This window comes from Saccopteryx bilineata, chromosome X (assembly GCF_036850765.1).
Source record: "Saccopteryx bilineata isolate mSacBil1 chromosome X, mSacBil1_pri_phased_curated, whole genome shotgun sequence".
Classification (NCBI taxonomy): Eukaryota; Metazoa; Chordata; class Mammalia; order Chiroptera; family Emballonuridae; genus Saccopteryx; species Saccopteryx bilineata.
The window spans coordinates 141,131,391-141,146,262 of record NC_089502.1 but is presented as its reverse complement, the minus strand read 5'-3'; the positions used below and the strand labels follow the sequence as shown (position 1 = coordinate 141,146,262).

Below are 14,872 nucleotides of genomic sequence, written 5' to 3'. Positions count from 1 at the left end.
GTAATTCTGTATTTCTCACAAAACTTAATCTGTTTTTTGGAATTACACAATAAATGAATACACTTTCACTGTTTTTTTACAAACCCACCAGTGTTGGGAAAACCAAAGTTTTCCAGTCCCAGTCCCAACCCTCCCAATCAGAGGTAGCTGGCTGCTGAGTAGTATCTGGTGTATTTCCTCCTAGACCTTTGCAGACCGGAAACTGAAGGATGAATGAAAATATTCTTCATTGTTACTGAAAGTTTAAATGAATTCTCTGTTTTGAAAATATGTTTCTAATGTTTTCCTTCTCTCCCCCTCTGTTTTGGAAAGTTCGTCTTCGACGATAAAACAAGACTTGTGGACCGGGTCAGGCTTAATTGGCAGTATGAGGAAGCCAGGAAGAGGTGAGAAGCTCCTTTTTCAAATCTTGTTTTCTTTTTCTTCCTTTCTCCTGTGGACAGACCTTTGTCAGCATTCCAGTGTGTGATTGTCCACTTTTTATCAGAAAACAGGGTCTGGATAAATAACAACATAAAGGGTCTTTGTTTATATGTAGCTTCTTAATACATAGAATTTCATGTGCATTTGCAATGGTGAAATTCTCGATACTGCAAATATATACTTAGTTCTGCCCACCTCCCGCCTCCCTGTCTCCCCACCTCCCCACCTCCCTTCTCCCCTCCCTCCCTTTCATCTCAGCATCAGCCTCTCAGACCAGCTTACTCAAAAATGGCTTTATCTTTTAAATATGTGGTTTCTAAATCTCACAAAATAATGGAACAAGTCATGTATCTTGGTTTTAAAGAAGGTTTCATAAGGATTAGGTCAACAGGGGGTAGCGGTACCTAATCTATTTCATTTTGATGAAGAGAATTGAAAAAGGAGTCATTTCTGTTAACCTGTGTTGTAAATCACCTGCCTTCTGAAAATTGAGGCTTGACCTTGTTTGTGCATTTTCAAATTTGTCTTTCTCTCTCTCCCTCCCAGTCTTATCCACAGGGCATGAGCAAAATTGAGAGGCGGCAGCAGTCCCCACGGCACATGGGATTTCTAACACAGCGCGTTCCTCCCTATGTGTGCAGGCTCCCTGTTGTCAATATTCTGACTCTGCCCTAGCTTTTGTGCCCTATTTTTAGAGACTTTCTCTTTTTATGCATTCTGCAAGAGTCTTAAAACAAATGATTTCAGCCCTGGCCGGGTAGCTCAGATGGTTAGAGCATCATCCTGATACACCGAGGTTGTGGGTTCCATCCTGTCAGGGCACGTGCAAAAGACAACCTGTGATGCATAAATAAGTAGAACATCAAATCAATGTTTCTCTCTCTTTCTCCTTTCCTCTTTCTATACAAAAATCAATTAAAAATAAAAGAATCATTTCAAAATATATGCTTCGGAAAGCTATAAAGCATATCTTTTTAAAGTTTCTCTTGTCACATAGGAACTGTTATCTTGGGGAGAGGGGGAGAAGGAGTTGAATGCCAAGAGGAGTAAAGGGGTTCTTTCTGGAAGCTCAGTAGTTAGGCCTGTTCAGTATACTGTATCATTCATGTATGTCTGGAAATCCACTCTGTTGCCTTTTAGAAAATGTAAAAATAGCAACAAAAACAGATCATCTGACTGCCTGCGAGAGGGCCGGCTTGGGCTGACATGGGCCTTTGTTTGCCCAGGTCTTCTACCCAGTCCTTCCTGGCTTTTCCCGAGGTATTCGTGGTGGGCTTTCCATTTGCACGTGGACCGCGGCCAAGCCCGTGAAGCCACGCCGCTTATCTGCGAGCTCGGATTCCCCATCTAGGCGCATTCCTTCTGTGGAGCTGGCTGGGCTTTGTCAGGGCGCTTGTCCCTTTGACTATTCCTCTGCTCGTTCCTGCATGTTTCCACTGGAACTGCACAGTGTGGGTGCTGGAATTTGCTGTGTTGTATAAAAGGCAGAAACTAGGTGGTTGCTACACTAGGGAACATAATTGTTACGTGTTTTGCTGTGACATTTACCAAACATAGCAAGTGATTTCTTTGTTTTATAGAGATTGCATGTCAAGATAATACATTTGGGTAATAAGTTGAGTGTTTGAGAAAATTATTCAAGGGGGACGCTGCACTTCTTCAGGATCTGCTAAAGGAAAGTAGTATTTCAGGATTGCCAGAACCCTGGTAGGGAAGACACTGCAGCTACAGAGGAGGGTCTTGTCCCCAGTGTTTCGAACTTTGTGGGACAGTAGGGTCTCCTCCAAAACGCCATTCCAGACTGCTCTGGAAACAGTGAAAAGTCAGGGCTGTGTTGCACAGACATCCTGGGTGGCTTGCACAAGGACTGCTTGTCCTTTCCCCACCAGCAGTGATTTCAGCAGGGGGACTTCTGACCATGTCTGGAGGCATTTTTGGTTGTTACAGCTCTGGGGGAGGTGCATTTGGCTTCTGGTGGGTGGACACCTGGGACGCTGCTCACCGTCCTCCAGTGCACAGGATGCCCCCACACAAAGAATGGCCAGCCCCAGGGTCACTAGTGCCAAGGCTGAGAACCCCTGCTCTGTGCTGGGGAATTGTGGCATCTTAGCGCGGCCATCCCTGTGTGGTTTCCCAGTGGCTGACCTCGGTGAGTGACCCAGTAGCGTCAGCTACACAAAGAGGCTTCTTGGGAAACTGGGAGAGTGTATGTCTATTCAACACCTGCCCTGTTCCAGGTGTTTTGAAGAACTTGTTTGGTGTGATCACATGTGCTCTTTAACCTATTGGGGAGATAAACTCCTTCACAACTAACAGGAATACGTGAGGAGAGCAGTGATTCTGCTAGGAGTAAGGATACCCAGGTTGTGTATGAGTATGCATGTGCACACAGCGGGGCATAGATGCATGTACATACACATATAGTACACGTGTTTTCTTTATATTGAGTACATAAACAATACATGCACACATTGTTTTTGTCAAAGGCACAATCAATAGAGACACCCCCTCCTGCCCCGGTCTGATCCCATCTTCCACCCTTAATGATTGAGTGTGAAACCTTCTGGTCTTTTATGTAAACATTGAAATAAATTAAGGGCAGTGTAGTTAAATATGCTGCAGACCTTCTGTAATGTTATAAGCACCCCCCATGGATGGCCATCTAGATAGTTGCAGTGTTTCCTTTTCACAAACAGCACATCTGTTGACAGGCCCGACCTTGCAGACGTGACTGTTTCTTCAGACAGATACTAAGCCATGAAATGTCTGGGTCTAGAGACACATGCGTTGAAGATTTTGATGTCACCAAATTACCTTCCAAAATGACTTACCCGCTTTACACTGCCACCAATGGTGACTGAGAGTCCTGAGTCCCCTGAGCATTATTAAATGTCACCATTCTTTGTAAGTTTCACTAGCGTAATTGGCAGGGACACTCTCTCAGTTGTGTGCTTTTCCTGGTGACAGTGGTGCAGTTCTGTGCTGGTGGTGCAGCTCAACATGAATCTGTGACTTTGGGTTAAATTGCCGCGTCTGAATTTTTTTTCAGACGAGTGATCATTTCAGAGTATATGAGATTCCATCATTCCTCTAGAGGTTCACAGTCAATCTCAATTACGGACAGGGAGATTTTTGCCCCCTAGAGGACAGTTTTGATTCTTGTGACTGCTGGCATCAAGTTGGCAGAGCCCAGGGTTGCTGCTAAACAACCCACAATGTGCCAGGCAACCTCATAGCTGAGATGTAGGTGGCCCAGAGGATCAGTAGCACTGCAGCTGGGAAACCTCACTCTTGTCTTGTTCCTAAATCCCTATTGTTTGTGGACAAGGGCCTACAGGAGCAGGTGGTCTGCTAACTCAGGGCATTAGCCCACTCCCCTGTCCTGCTTACTTGCCTTGTCCCAGCCATGCGGGCCCCTCCATGCTCCTTAAACATGCCGGGCCTGAAGGCAAGCTGCTGACGCAATGCCGGAGCTGGCGGAACAACAGCACCCCGAGATGTCCATGTCCTCACCCCCAGAGCTTGTGACTATGTTGCTTTCATGGCAGAAGGAACTTTGCAGGTGGAATTAAGGGAAGGGTCCCGAGGTAGCGAGGCAATCCTGTGTTTTGGAGGGGCTCAGTGTCACCCCACACCCTCCACCCCTCTCATGGCCTCCTAGGCTCTGCCGTTTCTAAACCAGGGAGAAGTTTCTGCCTTTATGTCCTTCAGAGAAGTCTTTCTTTGCGTATCTAGATGTGAGATTTTTCCCAGCATTGGGAAATTGTCAAAATGCTGTGTTGTAGACAATAAAGGGTTTCGTCTACTGTATATTTGAATTTAAAGGATGTTTGTGGGAGTGGAACTCATAATTCCAAATGGAATTGTGATTTCTAGAGAATCCTCCAGAAGAAACCAGCACTATCATGCCTAACTTTGTGTTTGCAACTCCGGGTCCTGTGAGATGTATCCAAACAACTGCTTCCTTTCCATTCGGGAATATCATTCTGGATTTGCAAGGCAGACCTTATGATAGGAATATTGGTTAAAATTTATTGGTTAAAAATTTTAGAATTTTTCAAGGCCAATTTGGAAGAGCAAGTCGTCTTGAAGCAACCCCGATGACGCAGATAGCTCCTTATTTTTAACCGAAGAGCACTTGTTCCGGAACTGTGCACAAACTGTAGCTGTTTCCATAGAAACACTTGCTGTCCCGATAGTAACAAAACATTTGGCCATCCAGTTTCTCTGTCTTAGTGTTTGTTGCCAGGATGAGTCCTGCTGTTCACCGTTGTCAGGAATCAGTGTACTGTTAGTATTCCAGTGGAATTTGATCAGTCGCTTGGATTTTTTCTTCATTTCTCAAGTGACTGTGGATCTGGGCTTTGGGGGTGGGACACAGCTATGGGAAACAAAGGAAAGCATCCTTGATGTCGTGCCCCCCCCCTTCAGGCCAAGAGCAAGAAGCCTGCAGGATGCTTTTCATTTAAAGAAGTCGCTCTCTAAAGATCCTTCAAAGGGGAAAAGATGTGAGGGCGGAGAGGACGTGTATTAGTAGAGACTTACGCCACTTATTCTAGATTCAGACTTCTTGAATTTCCAAAGTAGACTAAAGAGTTGAGCCTAATGGTCCTTGGTTTATCAATATTTAGTTTAATCAGCTGAAGTGATTTCATTGTTTATCTTAGATCTCAGCTGAGATTTTCTTGACTTTTGCTTTCCATTTAAATAGATATTTACAAAAAGAAAACTGAGAAAACTTAAGGAGTATCAAATCTGTCACTGTAGTTGAAATCGGAAGATGTGGGGCTCTAAGCTGACACTGTGCCGGCATGTTCCAGAAAGCAGCAGTATTTTAGGAACAGGCGGAATTATACAGTAGACCGCAGAATAGAGCTGCGAGTCAAATAATTGGTTTCATTTGGGATATGTAAAAATGCCTCAAATTGCATATTATAAAAAGTGCATTTTTTTCTTGGAAAAATTCAAATCATAGTTAAGATTTTCCTATAAATTGTGAGGGTCTGAGTAGCGTCTGCAGCCTAAGTTCAGGTTTCCATTCATGGTTTAATGGTGCCTGAGTTGTAACAGAAAAGGTGTTTGGGCAAAAATAGTAAAGGAAAAACGATTCCTGTTTCACTTCTCTCCACGTTAGACCTGTTCAGGGAATAGAATTTGGAAATCACATAATAAACATGAAACCTGAATGCCTGACTGAGGACTTGCTTTCATACCTTCAGTGCCCCGAGCACGGGGACATATATTGTAAAGCTTTTAAAGGCATTGGTGAGAGATTATATATATGCCATAAAATGTATTACCTATCAAAAATAAGAATCAATAAAAATACAGTTGACTTGTAGGGAAAAAAGCCCTCGCCAGTTTTATGTTGTTCTTAGTTCTCTTTAAAAATGAACTTGGAAAAGTTTCTTTTTGTAAACTTGAATCATGACCTCACTTTGCTTCCACGTATTTAATCTCACTGAAGTGATGTTTCAGAAAAGAGACTTTCTGGAAATTTTTTTCTCGTATTACCCAGAAGTGGAGTGATGGCACTGGCAGGAGCGGGTCCGGCCCCCGTGGTGGGCTGTCTGGCATGATGTGGGGGGAGGGGTGGCGGTGGCAGCGGGCTCGGCCTTAGGCGGAAGGCCCATTTCCTCCAGCAAGCCTGGCGCACTCAGCTGCTCCGGGAGTGAGTGCGGCCTGTTTCCAGGCCGGCAGCGTGGTGGACAAGGCACATTGTTTTCAAAGCAAAGCCATCCTGGCCATCACTGGGGGAGTGTGAAGGAATCCTACCAGAGCTTTTGGCTTCTGGTGCAGACAGACAGACAGGCAGGGAGACACACGTGCCTGTCAGCCTGGCTGAGAGCAGGCTTCAGGGGTCTGCACCCAGAGTGTGGACGCAGGTGAAGAAATTGAATTGTGCAGTAGAAGTCAATGTTCTTCTAGATTCATACAGGGCTCTGAGATGGACATGCAGGCATTTGCATCATCGGGAAGTTATTTTTTAAAAAGCACTATTCTTAAGCACAGAAATGCTGGCCTGGTGCTCAGCGCAGCCCACACAACTTTTCCAGATGGGCTGCATGAAGTCAGCTTCGTCCAGATTGTGTTTCTGTTCCGGAGGCTGTCCCTTGCCACACGTCCCTGCATATTTTTTGCACAAGCTGTGCAGTGGGCAGACCTTTTGAAAGTTGCCCTTTGCCTCTCTTCCCTCATACAATTCCTTTCTCTCCCCCTCAGTATTTTTTCTGGTAGTGGATGTTCCTGGAGGTTTTGGGGAAAGGGCAGGGTGATCTTGGCTGCGTCTGCCGCCCTCAGCAACTCGAACCCTCGTAGCATGACAGCTGACCTGAAGCCAGCTCAAACGGAATCTTGATCTCATGTGTAAACCTCAGAAATTTCAAAAGGAGTTCTTTTAAAACACGCCTGCTTGTAGTGCGTGCATGAGAATTAGTATATATTACAAGGTAATGTGGTTAACTGTAGCTGGAGTCAGGCTTTCTTCCAGATCCGCTAAATGGAAATGAAAAGTTATGAGGACACGATGGATTTGTTCTTTGTTTTTCATCTCTTTTATATTTACTCCTTACTTTTGACTTGTCCTGACCTACAGTAGAATGTTCCAAAACTTTCATTGGGTATGGTGTCTGATTTGGCACAAACTTATTTATGGGTCTGCTTGGAGTGTATTTTCCTTGGGCTTCGGTTATATGACTGCTATAAATTTTAATTACACTAATTAGACATAGGTGGACGCCTAAGCCCAGTTGGAGTCCTAACCCTATTCAGCTGCCTCTGTCATTAGTTTTTTCAGTGACATGATTTGGCACCATTTTCCAACACATTTTCAGGAAATTAGTTTTAAGTTAGAAGAGAACTCGTCTAATAAAGCTACTGATGTTCAACTATTTTCTTTACCTTCTTGGGGAACTGGATGGGAGGAAAATGCACATGTTTAACTTGTCTACTCCGGGTTTTCTGATGGGCTTGGTACGGGAAGAGGAGTGTTGCCCGGCCCCGTGCTCATGTCTAGTTTAGGAGGAGCCCGGCCTGGTGCAGGGCTGGTTGGCAGGCTCTACCATGTGCACCAGTGCCGGTCGATTGGCGGTACCTGCAGGAGCACGGTGTTGAGAAGGGTTCTGAAGTCCGGGCCCAGCGGGCGGGATGCCAGCTTTGATTAATGACATGTGCCCTGGGCACAGGAACGGGCAGTCTCAGGAGCACACCTGCCATTCCTGCTTTGCTGAGGATCATCACGTCAGGGCCTGATGCTGGCCCCTGAGGGCCCCAAGGCCAGTGCGCAGCCTCCAGACCAGGCCACGCTGCCTGAGAGCAGAGGGCATCCAATTGAGGTGGGCATCAGAAGTACCTGGAGGGCTGGTCACGACTCAAAATGCCTCACCCTGTCCCCAGCGTGTCGCCGCCAGCAGGTCTGGGTGAGGCTTGAAATTTGCACCTGTAACAAGCTCCCGGGTGATGCTGAGGCTGTGGGGCAGGGACTTCGCCGTGAGAACCACAGCCTTAGATGGTGCCGGACTGAGTCCCGTCTGCCATTTACCTGTCCTCACAGCACTCTGTGACATCAGAGAAGTCTTTCAATTTTGTTTTTGGGCATGCGTGCCCACTTCTGTCCTCCATAGTGCTACGTTCAGGGTAAGTCCGGTGATCCTTGTTTCTGTCCGGAAATAGATAACACTCACATCTAGCCACACTTAAACTTAAAAACATTCTACTCCTGCTTTCAAAGGATGTTCTGAAAATATGAACCACATCTATTTTACTTAATCTGAATTTGCCAACACCCCAGGACATAAAACGTGGTGCAGTCTGTTTGTTGGGCAAACACATGGACATTTAGGCACATGGAAAGTGACGAGAGAGTGTATTTTTGCACCTTGAGGATGGTGGTGTTGACATTTACTGTGACTGACTGGTTTGCACCCAGATTAGTTCATGCCACACCATGCCCATAGTCACCAGGGTTGGCCCTCACCCTTCCATACATGAGCTGGCGTGTGTGTTCGCTGCTCCGTGCGGTCAGCTTTTGTCGGCCATCTGTTCTCTGCATGATGTCTGGGACTAAGCACGGTCAAGGTCTCTGGGGCAGGGCATTGCCCACAGAGCGCTGGGCTTCAGGGCTCCTCACTCGGAAGCTCTGCGACAGGTGAGTGTCTCCCCTGTGCTTTCTACAGGTGGATACCAGCAGGGAGGCCCGGCAGAGTGGGCAGCAGGCCGGAAGCCTCTGTCGCGTGGCCAGCAGTGTTTAGATGGTGGCAGTGGGAGATGGGAGAAAAGAGCCAGCTCCCTCCTGCTCTGGGGCAGGACCACGCGGGAATCCACAAATCTGAAAGCAGCACATGAGTGTGTGGAGGACTGCCAGCCTTTTTGTCAGTTCTCTGAAATAAGCACGATGTGGTCACTGTCACCCTGAATCTCATAGACCAGGGGACATTATGCAAAGGACTTACACGTCATTTCTATCCATATCATTTCCAGATTCTTTAGTTTCGTGATTGAAGGGTCACTCAGTGCAATAATTTCAGTCTTTAGTTAGCAGACTGAGTTTCTAGAATCAGCGTGGTGGTGCTGAGAACATGTGAAGACAATTTTATAAGTTCCTGGATGTTTCTGTTTCCGTTTCTTGCAGAGTGTCAAATATCCAGCAGCAGCTGGCCCAGCTTGAGAACGAGTCCTGGCCGGGCATGGCCGAGGCCGACAGGGACCGGCTGCAGCTCATCAAGGAAAAGGAGGCCCTGCTGCAGGAGCTGCAGCTCATCGTCCAGCAGCGGCGGCCAGTGGAGGACGTGGCCCGGCTCGAGGAGGAGCGGAGGCGCCTGGAGGAGGAGATCCAGCGCGCACGGGCCACCTCTGTGCAGGGCGCCACGGAGAGGTGGGTGTGGCTGCCGTTCCTGGGCGCCTCTAGTGGAGAGCGATCGAGAGGCTGCATCAGAAAACTTCTGTGTGCCTCTCTGAGGGTCTCGGCTAGGGTAGCTGCTGCCTAGCATGCTTCTCCCTAAGCAGACAGAAGGTGGGGGGAGAGTGTGCCTTTCCTGCTGCGCACTCCTCTGTGGTCCCACCCACCCACCTACTGAGCGGTGATGGTGTATCAGGCGCTGTTCAGGGAGCTGGTGGAACCTTTCCAAGCGAGACAAAAACGTCTCTGTTATTTTGGCATTTATGACTTAGATATGCTTTTTAGAATTTAGCCATTCAAACTGAAATCATTTTGGGGGGAATTTATAGTTGAATGTCTTGTAAGGACATTCAAAGACTTTCAAAGACTCGCTGTCTTTGAAATCCACTGACGGACTGTTTTCTTACCCGCAGGATTCTCCTTCAGGAAAAAAGAAACTGTCTGCTCATGCAGCTGGAAGAAGCTACCCGCCTAGCGTCCTATCTGCAGTCCCAGCTGAAAAGGTAGGTGCCTTTAAAGAGAGCTGTCCTTCACTCCCGGGTAATGACTGTCACGTTCCAGCAACACCTCTGTGAACCTCACAGCTCCCTTCAGCTCCCTTCTCCAGCAGAACTAGGCCCTGAAGGGTGTAACCCAGAGCGGGAGGTGGTGCATTGTGTTTCTGAAAGGAGCTGCTAACCGTGGTTCAGGGCACGAGGAGACCACATCCGGCTGCAGAATAACAGTCTGAGGTCAAATCTACCTGAGGATTTTGTAATTCACAGCTTCGGAAGTGTGTATGTCGTCTACATACGTGCACATGGACTGCTTTGTTTTGGGTTTTTAAAAACATTCATTTTTTTTTTTTTTTTTTTGTAATAGATATTTTGAAATACGATTTGGACGCTCAGTAAAGGCTCCTGTTTTCAGGTACTCACTGTATTGTGAAGCATAATGGTGAGGGCTTCCAATGTATGATTTTCTCAGTTTTTCTCATAAGAGCGCCAGGAATAGGAAGTGTTTTTGTCGCAGCCCCAGTGAGAGTGGGAAGCTCAAGACGGGCGAGTAACTTGACCGCGTGGACTCCGCTGGTCCGCCTTTGAGCCAGACCTTGAACTCGTGCATGACTCCTTGATGTCAACTACTGCTCTCTGCCAGCATTCAAAGGAAGTATCAGCGAACGCGCCTTACCCGCGTGCTCGTGGGTGTTTAAAGGAATGCTCTGGCGCACGGGAGCCTGAGGCAGGACTCTGTTCCCTTGGGAGCAGACTGGCCGCTGAGCCTCGCCACCAACAGCAGGGCGCCAGCGCTGCTCTCCGGGCTGCTGTCCTAAGGGCGCGGGCTCTCTCGTTTCAGCCTGTCTGCCAGCACCCTGACGGTGTCCTCGGGGAGCAGCCGTGGGTCCCTGGCCTCCAGCCGGGGTTCGCTGGCCTCCAGCCGGGGTTCCTTGAGCTCCGTCAGCTTTACTGACATCTATGGTCTGCCACAGTACGACAAACCCGACGCCGAATGCAGCCAGCTTTTGCGCTTTGATCTGATTCCCTTCGACTCCCTGGGACGGGATGTCCCCTTCTCAGACCCCCAGGGCCCCTCTGGCTTCCACAAGCAGAGGCGCTCCCTGGACACGCCCCAGTCTCTAGCTTCTCTGTCCTCCCGCTCCTCCCTGTCCTCCCTGTCTCCTCCAAGTTCGCCCTTGGACACGCCCTTCCTCCCAGCCTCTCGGGATTCGCCCTTGGCCCCGCTGGGGGACAGTTTGGAGGTGCCAGGCCTGGGCGCCCTAGACAGACTGCGGGCCCAGGCCTCCGCTGTGGGCGAGGAAGATGTGCCAGCCGCCGCTGCCCTTCCGCCGCACGCATTCCCCGGGGACGGGGATGGACCTCGCGAGCGGGGACCCCAGCTGGCTGCTGTTGCCACTGGTACAAGTAAGTGTTGACAAGGTCTTTGGGGTTTCCTGGTCCCGGGAGGAAGGCTTCACATTCGGGGAAGAAATTGTGTGTAAGGGCACTGAAGCCAACAGGCTCTTCAGTGAGATGGTGACCTTTAAATCTGGGACCATTGCTAGGAGAGACCATTGCTAGGATGAGGAGGGCGCCAGTGCTCTCATTGGGTCCTTCCTGGCTGTGTCCTGGAAGGGTCATTGAAATGGGCGAAGGTGCCTTTCCCAGGTGTTTGGCTTGTTTTCACGGTGTGCTGAATTGTTAGAAATGGGAGGAAGAACCACACAGCCGTCCACATTCAGAGGCTGATAGAGGGGTGCTGCAGCCTCAGTGAGCTCTCTGGGGCGTGTCTGGATGGAATGTTCCCTGTGCCGCCTCACACCTGCTTGTGGGCTGGTGTCTGCCTGTAGCCCGGGGAAATCTCTACTTCTTTTGTCTTTTTGACTTCACTTCTTCATCCTTGAATTTTTTCAGGATGTAATTCTATCAGAAGTGGAAATGAAAGTAATTGGTATAATTTCAAAAGACGTGCTGGTAAGCGTCAGTCATTTCTACCGGTGGTCTTCAAATCGAGAAACATAGCCACGGGGAACTTCATGCAGTCACTGTTAATTCAACTTCTACTTGGTGTTAGGATGTCAGTGTGTAGCCCACGTGGAAAACCAAGCTGTAGTTCTAGAATATTCGGCCGATGGTTTATGCACAAAGCAGGGCTTCAACTTCCCTTATCTTGAGCTACCTGCTTTTGTGAGCCAGCCTCCAACAACTTGAACTTTCTCAGGTTTGGGAAAAGATCAAGAACAAGGCATCTGGTTCCTGAGGTTCACCCCATTTAATTAAGTGGGATTTGCACAACAAAACTGCTTTAGGTGTTCTATTAGGTAAGCACCATATCATTTTGTATAGCATAGTGGATGACAACGGGTGTTTGGCCCCCCGGGAGATGCTTGGCAATGTGTGGAGACATTTTTGGTTTTCGCAGCTGAGGGGTCTGGCAGGGATGTGCTCCTGGCATGTAGTGGGCAGAGACCAGGGACGCTGCGCAATGCCCTGCAGTGCTGAGGACCCCCACCCCCACCCTCCACCTGGCCCCAGACCCATCCAGCCCGGTCAGTAGTGCTGAGGCCGAGAAGTCCTGCTCGCGCACTGCTGACTGGTTTAGCAGCAAAGGGTAGAAATGAAACACGGATACAAAAGCAAGGTGGTGTATTGCAAATAGCTCCGGACTTGTAGCTTAGAGACCCAGATTCTGTTTCGCTTCCTGCTCTGTTGAGCTGGTAGCTGGGTGACCTCGAGCACATCCTGCTTGTGGCTGTCATAGCTTCCCTGCCCTTAAATGAGGTGATCTTTACGGGCTCTTCCATTCACCACCGTTTTTTACCCGTGAGTTTTTAATATATAACCATGCTGGTTACAATAGGTATGTATATAATAGTGTCTGTTAACACGCACCTATTTAACTAGAGACCCATCATGTTCAGAGGCAGCCCTGGAGTTTTGGGGCATCTCTCATTTTGTGTCTTTAACACCTTCCGTATCTCAGACACAGTGTTTGTAATTTACATACACAGGCGATCTTTCACTTTGTTTTCTCTATAATCGCAGGTACAGGGCTCCATGTTTACTCCTTTCATTCCCTAAAGAAAATACACAGTGAGGACTGAAGTGCACATCTGTTCCTTAAGTCTCCTCTGCCCCTGCCCTCCATGCCAACCTTTCTTTAAAGGTTGAGATACAGGAGTATCAGTCTCATTATGCAGAAAATCCACAGAAGACCCAATGGCCCTTTTAGGCCAGGGGAAAGACAGGATGGGAAAGAGAAGAGTTGACTTAATTTCTGGTCCTGATTTCTTAATTTTTCCTTTCCCCTTTGTGGCCAATATTAAAATGCTTTAAATTTCTTAGACTGAAAGGTATTTGCAGATGCTCTGGCCACATACTGCCACCTGGTGGTGTATTACTGCATGACACTGTCAGTTGACTTGGATTCTTACAACTAGAAATAATTGACCTGGTAAATGGGTCCTGGTGGGTGCTCCGAGAAGGCTGAGGTGGGTAACCAACTTTTGTCACAGATACTACAGGGTGACTCCTTGCTTCCCTTGATGCTTGTGGGTAGCCCGAGCCCAGAGTCATCGTCGCTTCATCAAATTGCTGAGGATCTTAGCGCTTACTATGTTACCCTACCCTTCATTTATGAAGCCCAAGGTCACGTAGTTCCCTGGACTTTCCATTCCAGCCTGGTTAGGGACAGTACACCCTAAGTTTGACCTCAGAAACATTTTAGTTAGATAAAGTTTTGGTAAGATAAAAATCAGACTTGCCCAGACCTATAAGTCAAGCCCTAGGATATAATTTCTTCTGTCGTGTCTGAGGGCGCAGAAGCAGAGCACGCAGGGCAGCATTAGATTGTAATCTGTAACATTCTTTACATAGTTTTTGTTACTGCAGCTTTATCTTCCCTGAATTTTGAAAGTCAACTGTGTCATCATTTTGAAATAATTAAAATTTTTTATTTCCCATTGGTATTTGCTAATCTAAATCCATGAAAACCTGGACTTTGCTTATCTATTCCTTAATGTTTTTATTGCATTCATACTGTGTTTAAAATTGTTGGCTTAAATTCTGTAGTTTTTTCACTTGGTGTGTGTGTTGTTTTTTTTTTTTTATCTCTTCTCTCATGCCACTCGACAGAAACGCCCACTGTAAGTGACCTTGGAACTCTCCTTCACCTTGTTTCTCAGGCTGTGGCACGTCTTTGTGCAATGACCCCATGTGTTCAGGATGGTCGGGTGTGGCCAAGACGCACATCTCATAGTTGTACTTTAACAGAGTTCAGCAATTATATCATTATTATTTCAACATTAATGTTTATCCTGCCTACTAAAGTTGTGTAAGCAAGAACTTTTCTAAAAGTTTGAGGTCTTCCTTCTTCTATATATTTCCTCCCCAGATTTTTAATGACTTTAATTATTTTAGCATGCTAGGTGGCAGCTTTGTTTACAGCAGCGGTTCTCAACCTGTCGCGACCCGGCAGGGGTCAAACGACCAAAACACAGGGGTCGCCTAAAGCCATTGGAAATCCCACAGTTTGAGAACCGCTGGTTTACAGTGTGATTTTCACTGTATCTTCCTCTTTGTCAAGCAGTGTTGATGTCCTTAGGTCTCAATGTATGTGTGTCAGTCTGTCTGCCTTTAATGGTGAAAAGGTCAGAGATGTAAAAATGCCTGGAAGGTTGTTAATCCTGACTCATTGCCATTGCTCCCAGGCCCATCTCGTTGCCTCAAAGCCCGGGTGGGGCCCGTGGCGGGTGTTTGCTGTGTGCTTTTTTTCTCCCCCAGGACAAGTGCTGACCGCACTTTGTCCCATCAGCTCTGCTTGCAGCTGCTCTGTGGTTTCAGCGGCTGAGTCTGGAGTCACCGAGGAGTACTTCCTTCATTGCCTTTGTCTCTTCCTCCACCTTCCTTGCAGTGAGAGAAAAACTTTGTCAGAGTCACACCTTCAGGCTAACTGGAAGTGCTTACTTGCACAGTGTCATCCTCTTAAAAGAATGCAAGGCCTTGTTGGAGCCATGCTGAGTTTCAGGGCTGGGAGTGAACTAGCAGTTTTCGTTTGCGGGGATCGTGCATTAAACCG

General features: G+C 47.6%; 1 protein-coding gene across 2 annotated transcripts in view; it reads left to right on the top strand.

Moving 5' to 3' along the window:
- WWC3 (WWC family member 3) overlaps window positions 1-14,872 on the top strand; it is a 111,371-nt gene that overhangs the window by 76,644 nt on the left and 19,855 nt on the right. For both annotated transcript variants that reach the window (XM_066248910.1, XM_066248909.1), the window contains exons 8-11: window positions 313-386; window positions 9,053-9,295; window positions 9,733-9,822; window positions 10,655-11,220. In XM_066248910.1, the coding sequence (XP_066105007.1) occupies window positions 313-386; window positions 9,053-9,295; window positions 9,733-9,822; window positions 10,655-11,220 (973 nt within the window). The remainder of the gene's footprint in view (window positions 1-312; window positions 387-9,052; window positions 9,296-9,732; window positions 9,823-10,654; window positions 11,221-14,872) is intronic.